This window comes from Solenopsis invicta, chromosome 16, assembly GCF_016802725.1.
Source record: "Solenopsis invicta isolate M01_SB chromosome 16, UNIL_Sinv_3.0, whole genome shotgun sequence".
NCBI lineage: Eukaryota > Metazoa > Arthropoda > Insecta > Hymenoptera > Formicidae > Solenopsis > Solenopsis invicta.
In genome coordinates, this window is record NC_052679.1 from 6,734,058 (window position 1) to 6,759,250 (window position 25,193).

Below are 25,193 nucleotides of genomic sequence, written 5' to 3' on the forward strand. Positions count from 1 at the left end.
ATAAACAATTTAACTCGACAATTAAATTTTAAAATGCCTCGACGTTACCAATATTTGACAATGTTCTTTTCCTTTTATAGTTCTGGAGCATAATAAATCGTCAGTATCCACCCTTGAAATATGCAGCTAAGAAGCCTTTTGTCATTGCTGAGTATATTATGGACTCGGAGAAACGACATTCAGTGGGTAAATCAAAGGGTGAACGTCCTAGTGGAGTGAATCGGAACCGCAATAATCTTGTAAACGGAACAAATCCTCACATATGCGGATGCGGGTGTGCGGAATAGTGGGGATACATAGCAGCTGCTTAATGACACCAAATGCGCCCATGTTAATCGTCGGCGCGTTGTACACGCGACGATAGGAGGAGGAAGAGCAGGAGGAGGAGGAAAAACGCGTCCTCGAGGAACGCGGCGGCGGCGGAGTACTCGCGCAACGTCGGAGCAAGACGAAGCCGGTGTGGGAGGGTGAGAGTCGGTGTGGTGGTCGTTATTGATTGAACGCGAAGCCACGCTAATCGCGCAAGCTCACCGTCCGCCCTGAATGAAGTGACGTGCTCTCTCGCATATGGAGACGCGAATAGAGAAACGATAAGACCTGTGCAAGGCCCTCAACAGCCGACCAGCAGCAGTGACGACGACGACGAGAGGATGCTCCTTCAACGGGGCTGTACTTGGCTGACGTTGATGCCGCTCCTGCTGAGCCTGGCCACCGGCGAGCTCAGCTTTTATCGGGGTGAGTAAGGTAGAGTCTACGGCCTTATAGGAGACAACGTCTTCAAGGGGAATGACACAGAGAAGACCCACTTGTAGCCTTTCGAAAACTCTCGTGTTTTATTTTTAATTAGCAAGGATTGATCGATTAAATGTTGAAATATAATCGATTGAGCGTTTCATGCAAATATATTCGCTTAATCAGCTCGCAAGGAAAAAAATATGTTAAGGGAAAAACAACGTCTTCAACGGTATTAGGATGATCTAGATTTTCTAAGTGAGATGTAAGGGTGATAATATAGGAAAAATTGTTTCCCTCCGTACAGTATCAACTCGAAATTTTTATATGCAGAAAGTTTCAAGAGGCAAAATAAAAACTGAAACTGAAAACGACTGATAATTAACACTGCAAACTATTATCATTTGTGACCCTGTTTTATTATCAAAGATAATTTTTTGTTATCAAAAAATTGTATTTGAAATAGGATGATTTTAGATTACTTAGATTTTTTTTCCGATCCTAGCTTTTAAATAAAAATCACGTACAGCTCAAAAAGATATTCACGCATAAAAACTATAATTATATAATTTGTATTGCACAATTTTAGAAGATTCCAGCCTTTTATGGTGGATTACGTGCTCGAGAATAATGAGCGGATAATCCGAGATGATCCCTCGTATTATTTTCTATCCTCGAATTGTAATTAAGACTTGAAGGTCAAGAGTAAATTGCGGGATTGTTTGTGATGCGATTATAAGTTCGCTCAAACTTCTACCAATGACCGGTCGACATATAACGATTTTTTATAAGCGTAAAATTTCTTATTTTTTTTCGCACGCAGACACATAAATAAGATTTAACGAAAATACGAGCGATTAGGCGGCGTTATCGCGAAACAGCAGCGTATCTTTCCACAGGAAACTCGGTTGCGTGCATAAGCGGCAGGAAGCTCGGCGATAATAATCCAAACTGGATACAACTCCAATACAATAGTTTATTCACAACGTTTCAATCTACAATTTATCGAATTAAAGTTAATTAATGTGTGTTGACATAAAACTTTTCTTTTGTTATTTGATACCGAAGGCGAGTTTCATATTGGAATTATGAGAGTTTCGCATTGGAATAAAACTAACAATTAGAGGGTATTGTATTAATCGATAAATGCGGCATTGAAAATGAAACATACGGTCTCTATTTTCTCAAATTGACGTTATATAGATGCGCTCCCGGAAACGTCGGAGGATATCGCGCTGAAGCACCTGGTCCGCTATCTGGAGGCGCAAAATCGTCTTCAGCAGCGTCTCCATCGGTCGCACTTGTCCACGTTCCTGTCGCCAATGCACAAGAAGCACAACAATGCGCTGAACCAGGAGGACCGCGAGGCCGATAGAAAGGTCACTCTGGAGTCTTGGAATCCGTACAACCTGCAAAAACTCTGGACATGGTGGCAAGCACATCAATATCGTCCGAACAATAACGATTTGATCTCCGATCAGATTACAAATCAGGAACCGAAGTATATCTCTTATTACAACCTGAATCTCAAGCGTCCGGTTTATACGGAGGAGAAACAGCCAAATAAGAACGACGACCGTTTCTCCAAGAATCTTGAGTACGGACAAATTCTGAATATGTTGGACTCCAACAGAGATGCGTTGGAGTCCATACTAGATTCTCTCCGAGAGAAGTATAACATAGGCTTCAATCACGGATTGGGAACGTTGCATCACGAGGGCGGAAGGGAAACAGCAGCACCCATGCGTCCGGCAACGGCAGCGGAATCGGCGGCGACCGAACCAGAATTCACGTTCAAGTTCGACGACTCGAATGTCAAGGAGAAGCATCCGTTTGCTGTGAAGCCGAATGATCCCAGATACTATGGCGGGGCACCCTTTTCGTCAGGTAAACATATGGTTCACCTTTCCTAGAAAAGAGATTATTAGTAAACTTTAGTATTTTATCATTAAACAATTTTTCAATTATTCATCATTTTTTTATTTATAATTAATTTTGATCTCGAAAGATTCCTAACTTTCTTTTCACAGAATTTAACTCAAGAAAACATTACCCCAGACCTCCCTGTAAAGGTCAAATTACGTCAGCCTATACAAGCATATCGATAATCGCTCCGCTTATATTTAACCCTTTCTTTTTTTAAACCCTCCCTTTTTTTATAATCGCTTTGACCTGTTGATAAGTATAGTCCCTGTCAGCTGTAATTGCTTTCTCCCTCTTAAAGGCTAAATGGCACTAAACTTTCTCCAATTTGTGCAACTTAATTGTAGATGATTTAGATTGGCAAGACACGTCGGAAATGGATTGGAAGGACGAAAAAAAGACTGGGGATAAGGAGCAAATAATGATAAAACACGAAGACGACATGCGGGATATCAACCAGGAGAGACCAAAGCATTTGGCTACAAGAATCGACGTATCGAAATCGGAAAGATATGCGGCACATCATCCGGTAATCGTACCGGTAAATCGCGACTTTAACAGTGACATTTATTTTATCGGTGAGTAACGAAAACAAAATGAAAATTGTAAGGAAATGATCCGATTTTGTCAATCAACGCGATTAAACTTGACATATGTTTTCAGCCATTGTGGCCGGTTGCAGTGCAGCCACGATGTTCGCTTTGGTATTGATCAGTTTAACATGGTGCAGGTAATGCCGACAATACTTCGTCTCTTAGTAATTTGCTCTCTACGGCATCACGCGATTCATTTTCTTTCATCTTATTTTTTTCAGACTGCAACGTGGCGCGAAAGCTGCAGCGGATATAGAGTATCCTGCTTACGGCGTGACGGGACCGAACAAGGATGTATCGCCGTCCGGTGACCAAAGACTTGCCCAGTCCGCTCAGATGTATCATTTCCAACACCAGAAGCAACAGATTATCGCCATGGAAAAGTGAGTTCAAGATCTAATGTATATTCATTCTTAAAGATGGAAGATATTTGATGAAATTGCTAAAACAAACCTATATCTATATATCGAAATACATTATTCCATAGTTTAGGAATAGAAGAATATTTGTTGAGAGTTACATTTAACAAATAACATTTGCCGTAGTCGCACTTCTGCAACGAGGGACACAGGTTCCCTTTCAGAAGCGGAGAGCGATGAGGAGAATGAGGAGGGTGACTATACCGTTTACGAATGTCCAGGACTTGCATCTGTAAGTTTTAGAGTCTTAAATCTGTGCATCCCAATTGTGAATATTATCCTAAGAGAGAACTCTCGATTTGTGTGTTAAAGACGGGCGAGATGGAAGTGAAGAACCCAATGTTCCACGATGATCCTACCCCGGCAACGCCGGCGACGCAGAGCAACAAAGAAGAGGACCACAAATAGTTCCAATAAAGTAGAGAGAGTAAAAGCCATACGCGCGCGATCTGAAAAAAAATCTTTCCTGGTGCTTAGCTCACTGTTAATGTACCATATCGGAAAAGTTTATCTATTATATTGAGTGTATACAACTTTAATATTTATATATGGCGTGATGAGGAGTGACGCGTTTTACGGGAAGGTAGGAAGAGAGGGAAAGGATCGGTTCGGTACCCGAACGACCGATGTCACTTTTCGTTCCGGAAGTAAGACAAACGCTTATCCTACATAGTAAATAAAACCGGAGCACGACGAACGGGTATGTGTTTGCGATTTTATGCGGGTGGGTTTAATACCCACGGTTTGCGTCACAGTCGCATCGTCGCGTTAGTGAATCGAATCGATCATGCGAATTGTCGACGGTACTTCTTCAAGGAAGTTCAATCCTAAAAAACACCAGTTTTTTAGTTATATTACAAGTAAAATATAAAGGAAGACGATAGGGTTCATATTTTCTCTCTACGCGTCGTAGGGCGACGTCAGTTTTCCTAGCACTGAAACATTACGTTGTTTTATCGCGATTCTATGAGCGGAAGTAACGGGATGGAGAGCGAATTGATCGATCAAAACAGCGTCTGTGAGAGAACACCCAGTTTTTTAATGTCACGACGTACTATAGTTTGTACTTTCATAGTAGGAGCAATTGCCGCACGATCGCAATTATTTTTCTATAACTCGGCCGCGCATACAACCCGGATATCTGATGAAACATTCGACGATATATTCGATGCTTATATTCAGTGGATATCCGTGTTGCATGAGCAGCGGTATAAGTCTATCGTCCGAGATTACACTCCCTTGAAAGTAAAAAAAAAAAAGGACTACGACTGTTAATTTTTGAGACGGTCTATGGTCACACCGTTATTTGAATCTGTTTAGCATACCGATTGGACGTAAATGGAGAAAGTTATACAGCATTATTCTATAATTACACGATTATATGTCACGAATCTTAACTCTTATACATCTGTCTTAAGGTATACAAGCATAAGTATTACACTAAACAGTGTTCGGCAGAATGTATCCGTTTTACACGCGTGGGGAACAGAACGCGTCGGATTATTTCTGTCACTGCAAGTGTCTCATTTTTTTTGAAATTATAATGAGATTGTGACGAACAACGTTATGGTTCAAGATTATGCTATATTTCAGAGTAATATATTAAGCGGCGATCCGTTGTACTCGTTTACGAGTAATGATATGTTTCATCGAAATCATCTTTCTATATTCTTGATTTTCTGGAAAAAAAAAATTAAATTCTCAAGCTTTCATCGTTATAATCTGAAATTTCCAAGTAGTTTTTCTGAATTTATCTGAAGCAAATTGTTTGAAAGTATAGAAAGTATACTAGCTGTTACGTTTTGTTATTCTAAAATCTAAAGTAACAATTCCAAATTATCTTCTGCTTTATGTGAGAATGTAGAATGGTCCGTGCAAACATGTGAATTAAGTTGTTGAGTTTTCCATCCTCAGAAGTGCGGCGTGTTTCTTTACAATGATCAGAGATGTGCTTGCTGCGAGGAAGCTGTTCTCTTTCGACAGCCGTTAGATATATATAAATAATATATATATATATATATATATATATATATATATATATATATATATATATATATATATATACACACACACACGCATACACACGTACAAACACGTAAAACATCTGTTGGCTTAAAAAGACAATATATTTTATTTTTCTATGATAACTTGTCATTGTTAGCAGTGTAAAGAGAATCTATATCGCTACATTAATTCTTAAGTCAAAGGCAGAGCTACTATATTTATTTTAGCGAATGTTAAATGTCTATTTAAACGCGTGGGTTTGATGCAAAAAAAAAGCTAACGGGAGGCGTTGCCCTCCGTCTCTTGCGTTGTAGCTGTTAACAAAATTTTCTTCTCTATTCGCCATTTTACGCTAACAATACAGGCATGTAATATAAGATCCCTAAGTGGTACAAAGAGTTCTTCCTTTTCCCAACGCCTAGTACGTTATTAAGTGATTAATGTACCTTTAGCTGATGAGTGTGACGATATGTTAAAGCATGAATATACGTTTCTAGTCTTGTGCCGACACTACGACATATAATATTATTACACGAGTACATAAACGCGTGTAGGCAGAGAGAACACTATCGAACAGGACAATCTGCGTACAAATATATACTATTGGCGTATAGAAATTTGTAGCATGATTGTGCGCGTTGTATTTACTCCGGAGAGTAGAAAATTATTTGTCGATTGAATTAAACTTAAATAATCGCATTGAAAATTATTATCTCACCTTGCAAAACGTCCGTCTCTTTAAACTGTACGCGGATTACACGCGACATTATTTATTTTCACCTCTACTAATCAAAAGTTAGCGTAAAAAAAAAAAAACAGCATATACAAGTTATAGATAAATGTATTATTATTTTATTAATAAATTGTTTATTTTATAAAGTGTCTATACCTTCATACGTCGCGCGTAGTCAGGAGGTCATAAGCGAAGCTGAAAACTGCAACTTCTTTTTGGACTCGTTCCCGGATCCGTGCCCAGGGCATTTAAAAGCGCGGCGAGGGAGGGGACTGACGTTTACTTGTTCCCACTCAGGCTGCTCGCGCATGACTGCGAGCAGCGGTCTCGGCAATTCTCGATTCTCTTTCGTCAACATTGAACCTATCAGCCGCTACGCCGCTACATCGTTTGATACAGCGCAATGTACCTCTCGTCGTCGTTGACCGTTCCGTAATCGTTTGCGTCGTGGAAACCATTGGCGTGTCGCGTCCTGACTGTCCTGAGTCGTCGTCGAGGAGGGACGTCGTTCTGGCTGGCGTATCATCGTCGTCGTCGTCGTCGTCGTTGAGACGTTGTCACACGCTGAAGACAACGGTCGCGAATTTCCGAGCGGCTCCATCTTTACGCAACGTTCCAAGTCCGGGGAAGCGTGATAGTGCGTGATATCGCCCGTCGACGACGGGTAGCATGTCGACGACAATGAACGATTCCGAGGAGTACTACTGCTTCCGGGTGTTGGAGAGCATCGACAGCGAGGTTGGCATCGGCAACGAGAATATCGTCATCATCCCGCGCTCGTACAACTTCGACCTGAGGAAGCTACGGACGGAGCTGGTGAGTCGCATTTTCTCGTTCTTCTCGCGTTGTGCCCGCGGTTTTTATTCGAACCTTTGGAGAGCATTATGCGCATCATCGGAAATTTATTCCAAATTTTTTTTTTCCCCCAAGTTTCGCTACGCGTCAGCTAAACGCTAGAAAATACGTACATCGCGCCATCGATCGAGTCTGAATTATATATCTTTCGAGGCTCAAATTAACGTAATTAAAGTGGACGACGAGACGACTTTCGTGATTTTTTTGTAGTACAAGCAGTTCAGAGTGCCAAAGAACAGACGCATCTATTACATCGATGATGACGGGGACCACGTTCCAATCGATTCGGAATGCGAGTTGCACGAAGCATTGAAGGTACGCGCTATACATATATATTTGTAGGTATATACACGCGCGCACGTATTTTGTCTGTATACTGCAATTGTAACTGCGTCTCCACTTCGAGCAGCGCATTATCTATGTGTGTTTACCCACTCCTTTCAAGACGATTGAATGAGAGGTTATGTCTGCCTCGAAGTATCCTTTTCTCTTCTGTGTTCTCGAAAAATCGTCCGACTTCTCAGGAGAGCATGTGTGTGCGAGAGATCGCAGGAATTAAAATCCAATTTGAATTTCGCGCCCTCCTGAAGTTGCCTCAAATTCCTGCACGTCATGTTTTCCAACTTGAAATTTGTACTCGACTTCGGTCGATTTTTGAATCGGCGCGAAATTTGAATCGGATTTAATACCTGCAACCTCTCATAAGCACATGTTTTCCTAATAATTTGGACAATTTTTCGAGAATGCCGAAGAGAAGATAATATTTGAGTGTCCGGCGTGACATCTTGTCAAAATATATTTCCTAATGACTTTTACGAGTTTTCGACGAGATTATCTCTGCAGTTTGGATTTATTAACTGTTAATTGACCGAATTTGTAGTATTTATAGAAAGAAAAATAACGTTTCAAGAAATATTAAAACTTTTCTGTTTATCATTGGAACACAAAAATATGTCAAGTGAAAACTATAGAATTTGTTAAATATAAAATGGTTTTTAATAAGAATATAAATTATTTTATAAAGGTTTACTTATATTTTTTTTTAGAATTGAGACAATTATCGCGCAACTGTTTAGAACAATAATTTTATTTTTGCTTTGTGCTTCAATCAAAAGAATTTGAAAGTCACTTGATTTGTTTTGTTTTCAGCTTGCAAAAAACGCCTTTATGGTAAATACAGCGATTCCGTTGATTGTGGGTCCTTTCCATGTACCCACGTCGTGCAGCGACGACGAACAATGTTCTGGAAAAAACGAGATCTGTGACCCCAACAAAGAGTCTAGAAGTATTAATGATAATTCAGGTTCGTCCTGTACTGAGAAGAACGTCGGCTCTGCGTCGGAACCGAATCCTGTTGAATTAGATAAACAGAAGCGCTCAACCCAAAAGATACCATCGAATCAAAAGAAGATGGATGTAAAGCGAAGTGAGGAATCGAGTGAGGAACGTACAGAATTAGAAGACGCAGAAATTCCAAAAAAGTCGAATGAAACTTTGATAAAATGTCATTTAGATACTGCACCTCCTCCGTGGTTCGCAGAATACATGGAATCTGTAAGTGATACGAATAACTGAACATATTTATGTATACTAAAATGATTGATTTTATTATTTTACAGATGAAAAAGGACATGATGTCTGCGATCACACATGAGGTGGTAAAAAATGTGACTGACGTGCTGAACAAACGTTTGGATTCCCTTGCATATCCCCTCCTAAAGGAACTAGGTCAATCTCGAAATCAGTTGTATTCTTCTCTTCCAAAACGACATCCTAGATGCTCCTTCGACTCGAACGAGAAAAATCAAAAGAGGATGAGATCTCAGGACGAAGAGCAGTCGAGCGATGCCTCGATCGAACGCGTGGACGAGCCACAAAACGTGAACACCGCGGAAGATCTGCAGACAAAGAAAGATGTGATATCCACAATTAGTCAAGAAGTAGTGAAGGAGATGACGGAGATGCTGAACAAAATTCCTCTGCATAAATCTGTCCCTTCGAAGAAACTCGGTCAACCCCGAACTCAGCTGCATTCTCTTTCCTCGAAGCGATTTGCTCGACTCTCCGATTTGTATTCAAGCGAGAAGAATCAGAGGAAGATGAGACCTCAGGACGGGGAGCAGTCAAGCGATGACGCTTCGATGGAAAGTACATACGAACCTTACATAGACATTACGAAGTTGAATCGACAACTGGAGCATGATCTTATCGGTGCCACTCGGATGTTTGGTGCGAACTTGAAGGAGGAAAAGAGGAAGAAGAAACATCAACGAACTCAAATAACCACTGACAATCTGACCAGTGAGATTGGCAAGGAGCAACCTACTCAAAGTAATAAGCGGGAAGATTTTGCTCCTCGTAAGAAGGGACCTCCACAGGTTGATCCAACAACATACAATGAAACTCTGGGGATATTCGAGAACGAACAGCTTCGTATGAGCTGCTCCGTCACTGGGCACCAAATATTAGACGAAAGTCGCCGTAGGGAGGTCCGCAACAACTCAGTCATCGATAAAACCAGTTTCTGGTCGTGCAATCAAGGAGAGGAAGACGACGATGCTTTCGAGATCATTCAGATGCCCGCTTCAGACAGCAAGGATGAATCGCTTACGCAGCCTGAGGAATCAGCTGCCGAGCAACGACGGCACGATAGCAATCGAGACTCGCCCAGCTTCGAACTTTTATCAGAGCCACCCTCGCCTACGCCAATATCCACCTTCATGCACTTTAACGAAGAGCATTTTTCGGCGAACGAGGAAAATCCCGAGCAACAATTTTTCACGGATTACAATATGAATCCATCAACGAATTCTATTTATGTAGTAGACATTCACGGTAAGATCTACACCGAGCATCAATCCGCAAATCCTGAGGAATGCATTAGCGCTGACTTGGAGAGACGATCCGGTGGAGCCTACTCATTCGTAACGGAGACCTTGCCAGTTCAAGATACTCACTGTTCGAAGTCGTCGTGTCCAGAACAGCGATCAAGCGAACGAAAGAACTCTCGAGATGACGCGAGTGATATCCGCGTCAACGCAAGCAACTTGTACGACGATGTGAGAAATTCGCATACGAGTTATCTGACAGTGCGAACTCACTGCGACTCAAAGACGCAGTCGCAGTGTAGTTGCCAGTCGCAGACCGATTCGAATGATTTCACACAGAGCTTCCACTCGCACACTACGTCGGTCACCGACACGACCGATATTTATCCTGAGACCTACGGCAACGGTAGATACGGCGAACAGGTGCCTACGACGGCAAAAGACGTACGAGAAGCGGCGACGGTGACAGCAACGGCGACAGCAACGGCGACAGTGACGACGACTCCGAAAAACGATCACGATGTACGTGTCGGTGGATACTGCAAGAAGGAAACCAGGACAAACGAGCAGCATTGTCACGATACGGAAACCTATCCAGAGTTTTTCAGCGCCCCGCCCAGCAGTACTCCGCAAGGCATTCCCGTCGATTCTTCGTACCAGTCTGGTCAAGCGAGTGGATCTTCCAATAAGTCGAGCCCCACTGGAGGACCGAGTAAGATTGGCGAGCAAATGGAGTACTTCTTTCCGGAGTCGCTAGTCCTTGCGGCCAAAGTCGGTGCGTTCGCTTTCGACACTGCATGCGAGGTGTTTGACAAGATACGTGCACATGCGGTGAGCTTTTAAAGAACGTCGCTTTAAAAAATGCGTTTCTGAATGCGATTTGCGTTTACGCGAGTAAGATTGTGACACAAAACGATTATCTGTTTCAGAGGGAGAATTCTATTAAACGTTGAGGTGGAGTAAAGTACGACGACAAGAAGCGTTTCTTCGCTGGCCCCCTGTCTTTGTACTAATAAATTACTAATCACGATTCTTCGTTTATAGCTGATATATTATACTGCTAAATAGATCTATTAGGCGATGGGTAAGTATGCAGATCGGATTTGTGGGCTCAAAATATTGTACTTTAGACACGGTGCAATCGAATGTGTACGGCATGTCGGTTATAACACTGGAATTTCTTAGATCACGCAGCGAATAAAGCTAAGTTTCATACGCCGATTATTATTAATTGATTTAGTCAGACGTACCAAAAATGCGTAGAATATCCCATTGTTAACAGAAAAGTTTTAATGAACACATTGAATCAGTAAAGTTCGTAAAAACAAAAAAAAAACGTGACACTTTGTACATACGGGTGATTTTTAATTGCACGTGGTGAAGAAAAGTAAAAAAATGTGTGTGTCCTAGAAACGAGCCAAGGTATTCTGTCGTTATTAAGTATAAATATTAAGCGTTTATTTATCGCTTGAAATTAAAAATCACTGTATGTAATAGTATTCACAGTGACGAATTACGCTATATCGTATAATGTTAGAATTCATCGTAGATGTATAAAATTAATAATTACATATAATAAAAAGGTACAGGTGAAAGTGTGAAAAAGACAAAGTGGCAATGCGAAATAGTTTTAGAGCGTCTCGTTGAGAGAGCAGATTGTTCGAAAGAATGATATAAAAAATTCTTTATTACAACCTTTCCGCGTATGAATAATATTAGTGGTTAGAAAGACAGATTAACTATATATAGATAAGTCAGTTGCCCTTGCTTTACTTGTATATTTATCGAAACAAAAGGGCGAGATACCGCATTATTACATGGACGATTTTGCAAACACATCTGAACACGTCGCAGTTCAATTTCGTTAAATTTCACCAGCCTGGACATCGATGCAGAAACGAGTGAAAGAGTTGTTTGACAAAGACCCTCTTGATAAAAAAATAAAATAAAAAAAAATTATCCCCCCAGCACGTGCTTTTGCAAGATAATGTATCAGTGTTCGGTGGTAAAATTCACACACGAAATGTTTAATCAATTTACTGCACTTTCAAAATCCTTATCTCACATGACACGCATTATTACGTTGTGCTAGAGCTTGTGGAAATTTAGTCGAATATGCGAAAATAAATGTTATACGAATTATATATATATATATAGTTTAGATATAAATATCTACATGCAATTTTGATCAATTTGGAATTTTAATATACCTTTATATATTTAGTAATTTTTAAATTTCATTTTGTACAATTTTAAATAATTATGCAATTGACGCTAATTTTATTATCTTTTCTTTTTAAACATTTGTAAAAAGTAAAATTCAGAATTTGCATAAATATAAAGTTTTCATTTGAAACTATTCTCTTTTGAACAGAAATGCCTGATTATATAATCATTATCGACACGCAAATTTTAAATACTTCACTATTTGATGCACTTTCACTGGTTAAATTTCTCATTCATAATATTTATTACATAAATAATTTTTTAATCTCTTTGAAAGCCCTAGTTTTATAATTTAATTTAATCGCACCGGTTTGAATTTATCTTTCACAGCACCTGTACAATTTTAATAATAATTTGCTTACTACAATCTTATAAAAATATAGCACCTAATAAGATTTCGTATTTACAATTTCTAAAATTTTAAATGTTATCCTGAAATATAAAATGTCATTTCTTATTTCATAGAATTTCACTCTCATTCTCTTGTTTACTCTCTAAGAAATGCATTATAGATTTGCTATTGTAGAATATGTATCTTCAGTCTGTCATAATTTTTCTTCGGAAAGAAAAAAGGAAGAAGTGAGATTGTGTTAGGAAAAAAGATTCCCGTATTTTGCCGTATTTTCGAGGCCAACAGATGCTCGATAGAAACAAATGAACTTTCTATGTACGAGCAATCATATCATTCATATTTTAACAGGCTGCAGAACGTGCTCTTATTCTTCGAATAACGAAACACGTGAAAATTTATTATTTCTCACTTAGTCGTCCCTCACTGTCATTTTTCATCATGTTTGTAGGCCGAATTAATCTTCCCTTTCATGGGTATGTCCTCATCAATTATATCTTCTTCATCTATTATTTCCACGTATTTGTAGAACATGGTCAGCACAGTAAATATTACCATGACTACCGCCATCACACCGGCATATAGAAAAATGACGAATACCTGCGAAACAAATAAATTTGATTTGTATGCACTCTACTCAGTGCTTAATTTTAAAAAATGAGAGGAATGAACATTGAGAGCACAGAATCGTGCGATTTTTTTTTTTTAATGATCGCGTAATCGTATATTTCACTCACTTGCCGTTCGAAGGGACGCACACCCGTTATGATGACCACAATGATATTGCCGACGGCCGTGCTCAGCAACCAACCCGCCGTCAGTATAGACTTCATGCTCAATGGTGCTTGAGTAAAGGCAAATTGCAAACCCGTCACAGAGAACATCACCTCGGCCATAGTAATAATGATATATTGCGGCAACATCCAGGCCATGTGCAACGAATTGGGTGGCGTAACCGTGATTGTCTTGCCAACGATTTTGTTGTCATGCATAATGTGAGAACCCACCACGGAGTACACTCCACCGGATTTAAAAGGCACTTCCTTTTGCAGCAGTTGGTCGTCTAGGTAGACGTCATATTCGCCTGGATCGTCGATTTTTATCAACTCTGATTGTGAGAAGTTTGAACTGACCGGAATTGACACTACTATTTTCTCGTCTTTACGCAATGTCAATGTAGAATCACTTAATCCAGGCGCAAGATAGATGATACCGCGGACGTTCGGATTACCACCCTCCGGCTTTCCCACCATATCCTTATAGCCAGACTCTTGTAATCCCGAGGGTGATAAAGCAAAAGACCATGCTTCCTTTTCCCTGCCAGTAATGTTTCCTGATAAAAAAAGTTATTTAAAATACGTAGTACAGTATTAAAATATGTAAATTATATTTTTCAATAAATTTTACCTCGCATTTCTTTTTTCGTGATGTCGTACCCCTTATTAGAGCACTCTGTGAAATCTGCTATGTAATCTATCGTAACGCTTCCATTTGCTTTCACATCTAAAATTTCTGTCATATTTAATGGTAATACTGTACAACGGCCATGCTTTCCCATATCTATTCTCACATTACAATCCATTGTATTGAAAAATCGGATTTGAGCGAGTTTGTCTGTCGGTAAGATTGGATATGTGTTCTAAAATCAAATACAGAAATCGAGATATATATATCTTTAAGAGATGGATGCTTGAACAAGCATTCATCGCAGATATATGTATATAAAATATTTCGAACAACGTATACAAAAATGTCTTGTTACCTCGATTTGTAATTCGACAACACCGGCCACTATGAAAGCAACGCTGGCCAAGAATCCACCAACAACGAGCTTCTTCAAGGGTGTATTGATGAAATGTATTTTGTCAAAAGCCGGATAAATAAAAGTCTCAAAGATTGGTATAAAGATCATGATCAACAATGGATTAATAGCTTGCAATTGATCGGGCAACAGCACGAAACTGCCCATTTGTCCGTCCATTCGCGTTGCTTGGAATGTCCATTGGGAGCCCTGCTGATCGTAGAGCGCCCAGAATATAGGCAATGGTATGAATAATTTCAGGACCCGGAATACGATTTTGACGTCTTCGATTAACTCGGTGTCGTAAGTATCATCGGCATGATCAAGCCAATGATCGCGTTTTTCCTTGCTCTTGATTTTATTGTAGGTCGCATGCTGGTTTTTTTAAAACATAAAAAAGATACATATATTTAAAAAATATATTCTTAATTACTTTAGATTTGTTTAAATTGTTTTTTTTTTTAATAATTTAATATTTCAATTATGTAATTAATGCTGTCGCATGATATAATCTGCAGATAGCTTTTATCGTAAATTTTTGAAGTACTAGACTTAAAATGACTTGAGACTGATATACAACTTACGCAAATGCACTTAGAAACTTTGACGAAGAGATTGCCCGAGGGACTCACTATTTTATACAGTCTTTTTCCCGAGACAAATATCACTGAAAATAAATCCTCATTAATGAAACTGCATCTATATGATTGGGAGATGTATCTTATGCTTCCTCATTCTTACCAATGGATATAATCATCAAAGCGGCTGGCACTATAAATGACACGAAGAAGCACTTGTTGTCCCAGCACTTCGTTTCACGAAGCACCGGAGTTAGAATGGTGGAGATTAAAGAACCTGTGTTAATAGCGAAGTAGAAGAGGGAAAAGAACATCGATAATTGTTGTTCCTGCTGAGGTAGGACGAACTGATCGCCCCCAAAAGCCGACACACAAGGTTTTATTCCGCCTGTACCAAGCGCTATTAGGAATAAGCCTACCATGGTAAATTCACTGGAAAGTTGGAAAAGGTTTATTCTTTTTTTTTTGTCAACAGAAATTTAAAATTTTCAAAATCAGCAATGCTTAAATGATATTTAAATTAAATTGTATTATAAATAATATTTAAATTCAGATTTGTATTTTTCGATACAGAAATTGAATCTTTTTTTTATAATCTATGCTAATTTTAATGTTGATAATGTGATTGTTTTTAGATATATTTTATACTGACGTTGCAGGCGCATCGGGCAATGCTGCGGCTCCTGCCGCACTCAAAGATAGAAGTATTTGTCCAATTGCGTAAACAATACTCAAATAAAAAATGGTGTAAAATTTTCCAAGCCACGAATCGGATAGGATCGCCCCGAATATCGGAAAAAAGTAGGCGACACAGGTGAAAAGATGATAGATTATTGTAGATGTACCTTCAGTATAACCCAGCATATCACGTAAGTACAGTACCAGGACGGCTAAAAAAAAAATTTCATGTTAGTTTAACGATCTTTCTCTACCAAATTATATGCATAATCAGATTCAAGATTAATGTTACAATTGCTTTAATCTCTCAATATAATACTAGAATTTGAGAAAAAAATGAAAACAATTAAATGAAATGTCGCCCCACATTATAAGTTTTATTGATAATATATCTTATATCTGATATTTTTACGGCTTGTCAGGAGAATAAGTACAATATAATATTATTCTGTTAGAAAAATCAATACAATAATACAAGAGAGTCTCAGAAAATATTATCTCTTTGAGATTATCAATTTGTTAATTGCTGGTATTTCCACACTAACACAGCTTACAAAAATTAAACTGCATTTAATCAAATTACCAATTTATACGGAATAATAGAGCGAAAAGTTTATTCTGTGCATTCAATTACAAATTGTTAATATTAATCGGTATTACAATTAAAGGAATTAATTATTTTCATTGACGTATCATTTTTAAATTACGTAGATTGCAGAATGTGACTGATGTTAAATTGACGATGACGATTTATATACTCACTGCGCATTCCATAAAAACAAAATCTCTCGCAGAATTCATTGCTGATAATGAAGAACACCGATTTGGGATACTTCGGTTTCTAAAAATTTTTCAAGAAGAAAACGTCATTATTTTTGGGCAATAAAATATCAACATAGAATATAACGCATTCGATGTATAATAATATAATGAGATGAAATTATAATTACATAGTACAGTCAATAAATCGCAAAATACAATCAATGAACAAAACCAGCTGATTATTTTAAGGATTAGATAAATAGATTATATATTTTTTTTCAATAAATGTTATTTATTGAAAAATAGATTCGGCTACATCTTTCAGCTGCAGGTACGACTAAAGCTGAAACTTTGTAGATTCTTTAGCTACTTTAGCTTCAGTTTCAGCCGAAGAAATTGCTCTGGCCAAGGAACCAACTCGTGTCAGTGAGCCATTTTGACAGGCGGTAAAATTAATCATTGCAATAAATAAAAATTTTCATTGTTTATTCTAACTTTGCATTCAGAGGCTCACATTTTTATATTATCTTACAATTAGCCGATCATTACTAGAAATATATAGCAGATAAGAAATTATAAGGTACTATAAAAATTAGATGTATTTTTATATTTATAAAATCATGATTACCGACATTTTTTATTGATTTTGCGGTTATTTATTGACTGTAATTTTACTTTATTCTTTATTTCATTATCAATAATTTTTATAAGTTTTGAAAACGGTTTGTTGATATAAATAAAAGCTAGAATAAAAATTGAGTTAAATTGATGGTTAATTCTTAACTTAAATAGTTTAGTCATTTTAATTCTTAAATAAGGTTTGTACTAAAATTAAATTAAATTTGTATTACAATAAAATAAATTTTTAACTAGTTAAGACTAATCTGCTGCTAACGACACTCGATCTGTGTTACGAAAGTAGCTTTTCAAAGAAAAAGATCTAGCGCAGATACATTGACCCCGAGATTGACCCGATTAACACTATTGTTACGTAATAGGCACATTTATTTTCCAGGATTTCCTAGCAAAGACCGAAATATGAAGGTCGTGCCGACCGAATTATCATTTGTGTCGTATGTGTTGAACTTAATGCCTAGGGACAAAGAGTTTAGAAACAAGATAACAAAATGAGCCGCCGACGATACTTTGCGTCAAATAATTTACATTTTCACACAATGCTTTCTAATTACGATATATTTATCCTTTTCACTGTGTTGATATTTACCCCAGTCTGCAGAAAATAATGAAATTTAAAACCGAAATATAAGTACGGAGAAAGGAAATTTAATATTAAAATATAATAGAGATAAAAGAAATATATCTGTGGAATAGTATAATAAAGAAAAACACTAATGAAATAATAAAATGAAAAAAATTTCTGACGATAAATTCATATAAACTTTGTAGGCAAACATTTAACAATTGTTTTTGCGAGACTTCTAAAAATAAAATTGTTTACACATATTATGCAAAAGAAAACATTATAGAAATTCAAAACATGTTTCGTTTCAAGGAAATGAAGAGATCACTATGAAGTAAATAAGTATTTTCACAACGACGTCCATTTCATTATTGCTTTGACAATTAAGTTGATGATATATTGTCTTCTAACGGATGTAGCCGTGTATATGCAAGTATCGATAGTAGATGTAAAGTACAGTATAAATTATATTGCGATATATTATCAGTTGATACGGAAAGTACTGATATTTAAAAGTAGCATGACGCAATTCCGTATTGTTACGAAATAACGTTGCAGGTTGTAGTTAATTTTTGAGACATTAACAATTCTAACGACATCTTTTATCTCAGAAAATATCATTTGAGATTATTTATTTATTGCTTTACTGTTGTTGAAGCTTCGCTTTAACAGATGTTTAAATGTCATCGTGGAAAAATAGGACACCATTGTAGCAATGAATATTAATTTTATATTTATGTGTATATTTTTTTTCTCAAAGAAAGAGGACGCGTCAACTCTTCTTTTTGAAAATTGAGAGATTATTTTCATCAGAAGAGTTAATGCGTCCCCTTTCTTAATAACAATATCTAACGTTATTAAAAATTACAATATTGTAATATTATAATTTTTAATAACGTTAGATATATATTGTTATTAATAACTTATTAATTGGTAATTAAGATTTGGTATAATTTTTTAAAATAAAATTTAATGTGCATTATTATCTAAGGTGTTTTGAGATATTACAAATATGATTGAAAATTTTCAATTATTAAAGAGATTTAGAGTCAGAAAGTAATGATGGCCTATATTCTATATTATTGCTTTGTGGAAAGTTTGCACAAATGTACAAACCGATAAAAATACATAGAATATTTACAAATGCCGATAAAGCGCGCTCTTTTACGACGATTAATGCATTTACGTAGCACGCACAAATGTGACAAAACTCATGATTACAGAGAGAAAAAGATTACATCCTTATCTGTAATACTTCTACTTTTGAACAGATGCTCAATCAAATCTGTACTTCGATAATGCTTGTCGAGTAATTACGTTGTGAATAAACAATTTGAAAATAATACATGTAATCTAATTTCAGTTAAAATATATATACATATATACACACACATACATATGCACATATGAGATATCATTCAGATTTAATTTTGTTTGTATACAGAAATCAGTGTGTCGCAATATCCGAATTACTACGAGATCGGAATGGATTAGAGAACTTGTAGAAAAACTTGCATCTCAGAGAAAGTATAGTAGTCGGCCGTGATGAAGAGAATTAGTCGAGCATGCTGAGGTGAATGGAAGTGAGTCAGTGAACCAGCGCTCAATTGAAAAACCGATTTATCCTCCAAACCCATTCACGTCAACTGATATGATAATTTATAGCATAGTCATATGTAAATAAATAAATATAATACATATTTAAATCGCAATACACCGCATTTATCTTTCCAGCGTAAAAATGTGGAAAGGGAAAAGCGTTTACAGAAGAATTCATAGATCACACTGGTTTCTATACGAATTTGAATCTATGCACCTAAGAAGATTAAATTAAATATGATTTGACCCAACTTTTATTAAAGAATCAAGAAATGGCAAAATCAGATTATCGAATGAATTCGTGTTACGTTTTTAAGGATCTATACAGACATTTCTTTCTTGCAATGCATTTTGAAAATCTGCAATAAAGATTCGTCTCTTTTCTCTTGACGTTTATTTTATCAAATTTTGAAATGATTTTTTTTTTTTTTAGTATTTTTTCGTGATAGCAAAAACGACTTCTAGTCTATCGTTGTCCTTCAGTAAAACAAGCCTTAGATAATTTTACTTAATTCACTGATTACTATTTGCGACATAAGGCATGACAATAAGTTTACCTGCCGAACCTGCCGAACATTCATTTTATTCACAACCATCGTGCGCGCAGTAGATCACAATCGTGATCACGATAGAGAGAAAGCCAATGTATATCAATATCGATCACTACTGCGACGTAATCGTTTCACTTCATCAGGCGGGTATTCTGTTCAATACGTTACAAACGTACGTTCCCGGCCAGATTGAGAGGCAACGACGATCGAGCACACGTCGTCGTCGTCGTCGGCTTCGACGGCTCCGCTCGTACGCGCTTCTACATCGAGACTGACAACAGCAACTGACATGAGTGAGCAGAATACTGCTACCAGAGTAGGTGGGTATCACCATGTAAGCACAGTATACCTCAAAACGAGCGTAATACACGCGTGACGGAACAGGCTTTACATTGTGGTGCGAACGTTTAATCAGGCGTACGTTCCGTAGTATTTGGCACAGCGTGAAAGTACGCGGTCGCGTACAGGGCCACGTGTGACCCGCCATTCGTTTTCGCAGATGGTTTTCAGATACGCGCGACTGTGTTGGTTTCCGATTTAAACCCGATCAATCTCGGTACGTCACGAGTTTGCAATTGGAAAGCGCGAGACGTCAATGCATTACATTACATTAGATTAGATACATACATACATACATACAAAACTCGAATGCATTACTACGGATACTCAAGTCGGTTGTTGAAATCTTTTGCAGCACCCACTATCATGCTTCAGCGTCTTGCATAATTACTTTGTCGGTCCAACGAAACTATTTTCAAATCCATCTAAATTTTTACATGATTCGGCGTAATGGTTCTTTCCGTGCAAAAGTGTGGAACATGATAACAATTATGACATCACGTGATTTTTATGAAATTGTTTCTTTTTTACGACAAATAAATATTTATATTTTGATATAGAGAATAGTTGATACCATGCAACGCGTCTATTACTATCAAAAGGAAGCGTAATGATACTAACATTAGAAATCTGTCATTTATGCTGTTGACCTCGTTAGATGACGTAAATTACGCGAGTGTGCAGAATAAAAGCCGGAGAAGCCGCACATACAGTTTGTATAGTGCGATCGAACACGTGCTATACGAGTATAATTAAAAGATATCCGCCAATTCAATTGTTCGATTCCGTTCCTGGTAAAATGACGCAAACACGTATTTATACACATACATGTCTCTTTTTCGTATTATCTGTAGAATAATCATGATTGCCGACTGCGGAATTATTATAGTCATATCTTTTGTTTACCGCGAGAGATAAGTGCAGCGAAACAAATATGATTATACAAAAATCGTACATCCGGAGTATTAACAAAGTAATTTAGAATTGATGAAACTAATCTTTCGACTAATCTTTCGATCTTATTCTTAATCTATCGGGGAAAAACCGATTTGCAAAGTACGCAGAATAATTATAAAAACTGCAATCGGAACTTTCGAGTGAACTTTCATCAGCTTCTCAAACTGGAATATCACGCAGAATTCCTCCCTCCCCGTAAAGCAGAGAGATCTGACCGCGACGACAAGTAACGCGGAGAGAAGTTGCTCAATAAAAACGCGGTCGATGGTGAATGTAAATGACGATGATGCGGGACGTTTATCCGTGACGATTTTGCAATATTGAAAAACGTGGGAGGATAGTCTCGCTGACAAAAGATCGCGGGATCTCGCATCTCGTTTTTTTTCCCCCGTTCTCATTGAGCCGCATTAACGTTGATGTGCGCACGAAGAATGCGAGTCGCGTATCGGCACACAGTGGCCGTTGAATTACGTAACGCGCCGTGCATGCTTAAGTGCGCAGTCATAACAATTTTCCAATCTTGCGGTAACGTTATTATTAAGAGCGAAAATAATCCAGGTACGTTCGTGTAAGCCTTCATAAAGGTTTGCCGCACCGAAACAGAAGCAGACAAAATTATCAAACGTTGACGTAAACGATATGAAGATTTTTTATCTTATCTATGTACCTTAAATCTTATCAATCTTAAATTTAAATATCTTAAACACTTAAAACTATATTAATAAACTATAAGTTGTATAAATGCGTAATTCTTCACGAATATTTACGAGTTGGATGCTGAGTTTATCTCACCTCTTCTTGATCTTCAACATCGTTCTCATTATCCAAATGACCTAAAATATAAACGTAATATAAATATCTGAGAGATATTGATACAAAAATATCAATAAAAAAAAATTTATAATATTTAGATTTGAAATAGGGTCATCAGAAAAAAAATCAAAAATAATTGATGATACAACTGGTAAAGTACAATACTGAAAATCAATTTTATCCTGAAGATACTATTAAAGGATTATGATAAATACTTGACGTTCAGTCTAAATTATTAATTAATAATAATAAATTGAGTAATTTATGACATCTATTGCTTCTATTTAAAGGTCAGTCTATCACTATCAACCTATTTTAATATATCTTAGTGAAAGCAACTGGTTGATCATCAATGTCGATTTGGTTGTTTAAATTAGGTCACAGTCCAATCATGTATTAAGCCAATAAAAGAATCATTAGACAAAAATAGTTACGTCAATTAAACTATCGAATATTCGAGCGCGAATATTTGCCGCAGTGCGACGTCTAAAAACATTGGATTTAGTAAAGCAAGATAATACAACAATATCGTTTCCGTCATTTTTTTACTTTGTTTCGTTACTCGATAATTCTTATCACGTTTCCTGTATTAATTACAGCGATTTATCCTAGATAAATGACGTTGTCAAACGAGACAATAAGATTATTTTTTATCACAGAGTTTAACAATTACCGGTCATATCTACAGATGCAATACTTGAAATTCTTCGAACAGATAAGAAAATTGTTTACCATACCAGTCTAAAAATTTCTGTTGACTTCATAAGAATTATTATTTTGATCATTGCTATTTGATTATCAGTATGTTATTGTTTCATATTTCTCAAACAGCTTAATATATTTTGTTTAATTAAAATATGTCAGTAACAAAGATGTTTGCATAGTACTTTTCTATCCATTAAATCGTTTGCTTTCCTCTGTCCATCTATTCAACTATAAGTAATAGAATATTTTTATATAATTGAAAAAAATTATATATTTCTAATTATGTTATAATAACTTGTTTATTTACATTTTTTTATTTTATCTAAATAAAATGACAATGGCCTTTTGTTCGTGTAAGATAAAAAAATTCAATAATTTAAACATTTATCAAATTATTAAATTACTTAATATTTACTTTTACTAGGTTTATAGAATATTTACTTTTACGATGATTACAAGTAGAACAATTTTTTTACATTTTGTCAGCATGTTTTGTTTCTCAATTTATTTGTATCTCTAACAAGACTTCATTTAATTGACAACTCTAGGGGATAATTAAACTATACTTATGGTAAATAAATTATAATTATCCTCTAGATTTATCAATCAATATAACTAAAATAATGAATGGATTTCTGTCAAACAAAACTTTACATATACATGTAAAGCTTTGTTAGTAAGTGTAGCTGATAAAAGAAAAATTTGATGCTACTTCTATTATCAGATAGAAATGTCAATAATGCATTAATAGAAGTTTATATCGGAGAAAAGAGCTCTTAATTAAATTTATCTCAGTTTGCATAATCAATCGACTGATTAGGAGAATGTAAAAGACAAGTAGCAAAAAACTGAACAAAATATAATAAAAAAACTTAAATCATGAGACTATGCATTGGAGATTAAAATTCAATCAGTCGGAACAAAATGGATTAAAATTAAAATTAACCTAATTAGTCAAATTCTAATACTCTGATTCTCTTCAATTTATAATCTTCAATCTCCAATGCGTGGTCTGATACAGGCTCGAGACTGCTTATTGTAATAACAGCAACATTTTTCGTAAATAAATTTTTTTTATGCGATGCAAAACCAGAAAGATGAAGAAACGCTGCCATTATAGTTGACAAGGGATGGGATACCTCGGATCTCCTTTGCGGAACTTTTTCTCTTGATTATGTCCATTGTCACCGACTCTCCGTCGTCCAGCTTATTCCCGCGACGTTGAATCGGATACTAATCCATTTGCCCGTCCGTAATATCAAGCGCAGAATATCTCATTTTATCAACCTGTAGACGAGGAGATCTGATTACGGAGACGCTTGTGGGTTTATCACGAGGTGAGGCGATATTGCTTTCGAAATTCTCAAGATCCTGTGCGCGAGTGCGAAATGATTGATGTCTGCGTTCGAGTGGTTATACCCAAACGACACACGGCACTTCAAGAGACCTTGCTGCTTCTGCAACCTTGTCAGCGAAAGCCCGTTATCAATAAGCCAAATAAGCTTCGCAGTGTTACACAACGTACGTGATGGGATTCAGAAATCCCTTTGTAAATAAACCATGCGCGCGCCATGACGATGCACGGTGAGGACGTTTCTTCCGCCTCATCTCGAAAAGAAACGGAAAAGGATTCCGCGAGGCCTTGGTTATGTCGAGAGAAAATGACGATCGGGATGCATGGTCTGACGCGTGCCAATTGCCGGTGCGGTAAACGCAACGTGCGTAAAGTCACGCTTCGAAATAAGTGTCAAGGTGTCCACGCGACGTCCATTGTGCTCGTTCTTCGAAAGTGCACACTGCACCCGCCACAGCACCCGCGTACCTGCGCACCGAACCACCGGCACCATCGCCCGCATCGACGGCGAACTTCACGTTGCTTCTCGTCCGCTCGATCTCGACTTCGATCGATTACGAATCGATTGCGCTGTCGCCGCCTTTTTTTTCAATTTTTTTCGGAAGCTCGATAGAATCAACTTTGATTTTTTTTCTGATTAAATCAGCATCTTTAGATTTCCGTGATACGTCACGTAATAAATCATTGGATGATCTTAACTCATCTTTCTCTCTCTGAAGAACTCTCTTTATTATATTAATTTAAAATTTAATACAATTTTTATTATTAAAATTTTTATGACTCAAAATGATATTTAATGAGATTTTGTTTACATTCAAATAATCTTTGTTTAATTTTTCTAACACTTGCAAAATTTACGAAGTAGAGAAAAGTGTATAAAATTTTTAATTTTTTAGATGAATATTCATCAGGATTGGATAAGTAGATATTTTTTAAAACTAAATTAAGTTGACGTTAATAACTTGTAAAATAAATTTAGTTACGTTAAAAGCGGTATGAATAAAAACCTTAGTTAAAAGCTGCTTAAAAGTTGCTTTAAGATTAAATTAAATTAAATTAAAAGTTATTTATTGAAAAGGATTAATTACTATGTCAAATTAGGATGTCGTAATTGTTTGAAAATTAAAATTATTTTCAAAATTAAATTCAATTGATATGAAATAAATTAACAAACATTATTTTATGAAGTTATT

General features: G+C 36.8%; 3 protein-coding genes across 4 annotated transcripts; 2 read left to right on the top strand and 1 right to left on the bottom strand.

The window, feature by feature from the left end:
• Positions 1–120: 120 nt before the first annotated feature.
• Positions 121–6,370, top strand: LOC105204859. The gene is made up of 7 exons (XM_011174101.3): positions 121–735; positions 1,936–2,619; positions 3,003–3,233; positions 3,319–3,385; positions 3,470–3,631; positions 3,794–3,899; positions 3,980–6,370. The coding sequence occupies exons 1-7, from the start codon at positions 651–653 to the stop codon at positions 4,073–4,075; spliced, it is 1,431 nt and encodes a 476-aa protein (XP_011172403.1). The 5' UTR covers positions 121–650; the 3' UTR covers positions 4,076–6,370.
• Positions 6,371–6,715: 345 nt separating this feature from the next.
• Positions 6,716–12,054, top strand: LOC105204860. The gene is made up of 5 exons (XM_011174102.3): positions 6,716–7,220; positions 7,470–7,574; positions 8,409–8,813; positions 8,879–10,918; positions 11,017–12,054. The coding sequence occupies exons 1-5, from the start codon at positions 7,074–7,076 to the stop codon at positions 11,038–11,040; spliced, it is 2,721 nt and encodes a 906-aa protein (XP_011172404.2). The 5' UTR covers positions 6,716–7,073; the 3' UTR covers positions 11,041–12,054.
• Positions 12,055–12,108: 54 nt separating this feature from the next.
• LOC105204862 (solute carrier family 15 member 1) lies at positions 12,109–23,972 on the bottom strand. 2 transcript variants are annotated; one of them, XM_011174103.3, is made up of 10 exons: positions 23,786–23,972; positions 21,921–21,961; positions 16,482–16,560; positions 15,694–15,931; positions 15,205–15,473; positions 15,048–15,130; positions 14,425–14,838; positions 14,070–14,301; positions 13,400–13,995; positions 12,109–13,262 (listed from the first exon to the last, which is right to left on the bottom strand). In XM_011174103.3, exons 1-10 carry the CDS (start codon positions 23,826–23,828, stop codon positions 13,092–13,094), a joined length of 2,166 nt encoding a protein of 721 aa, XP_011172405.2. In that variant the 5' UTR covers positions 23,829–23,972; the 3' UTR covers positions 12,109–13,091. The 2 variants fall into 2 exon arrangements, with proteins under 2 accessions (XP_011172405.2, XP_011172407.2); XM_011174105.3 differs by lacking the exons at positions 21,921–21,961; positions 23,786–23,972 and adding an exon at positions 19,839–21,824.
• Between the last annotated feature and the right edge of the window lie 1,221 nt (positions 23,973–25,193).

Bases quoted from the DNA above. Each gene is read 5' to 3' on its own strand.
- LOC105204859 (XM_011174101.3), top strand. From the start codon at position 651: ATGCTCCTTCAACGGGGCTGTACTTGGCTGACGTTGATGCCGCTCCTG. The intron at 2,620-3,002 runs GTAAACATATGG...ACTTAATTGTAG, and splicing joins CGGGGCACCCTTTTCGTCAG to ATGATTTAGATTGGCAAGAC. The intron at 3,632-3,793 runs GTGAGTTCAAGA...CATTTGCCGTAG, and splicing joins CAGATTATCGCCATGGAAAA to TCGCACTTCTGCAACGAGGG.
- LOC105204862 (XM_011174103.3), bottom strand. From the start codon at position 23,828: ATGGACATAATCAAGAGAAAAAGTTCCGCAAAGGAGATCCGAG. The intron at 16,561-21,920 runs GTGAGATAAACT...AAAAATTTTTAG, and splicing joins ATGTTGAAGATCAAGAAGAG to AAACCGAAGTATCCCAAATC. The intron at 15,474-15,693 runs GTCAGTATAAAA...CCAACTTTCCAG, and splicing joins TTGCCCGATGCGCCTGCAAC to TGAATTTACCATGGTAGGCT.
- LOC105204860 (XM_011174102.3), top strand. From the start codon at position 7,074: ATGTCGACGACAATGAACGATTCCGAGGAGTACTACTGCTTCCGGGTG. The intron at 7,575-8,408 runs GTACGCGCTATA...TTTTGTTTTCAG, and splicing joins AGTTGCACGAAGCATTGAAG to CTTGCAAAAAACGCCTTTAT. The intron at 8,814-8,878 runs GTAAGTGATACG...ATTATTTTACAG, and splicing joins TCGCAGAATACATGGAATCT to ATGAAAAAGGACATGATGTC.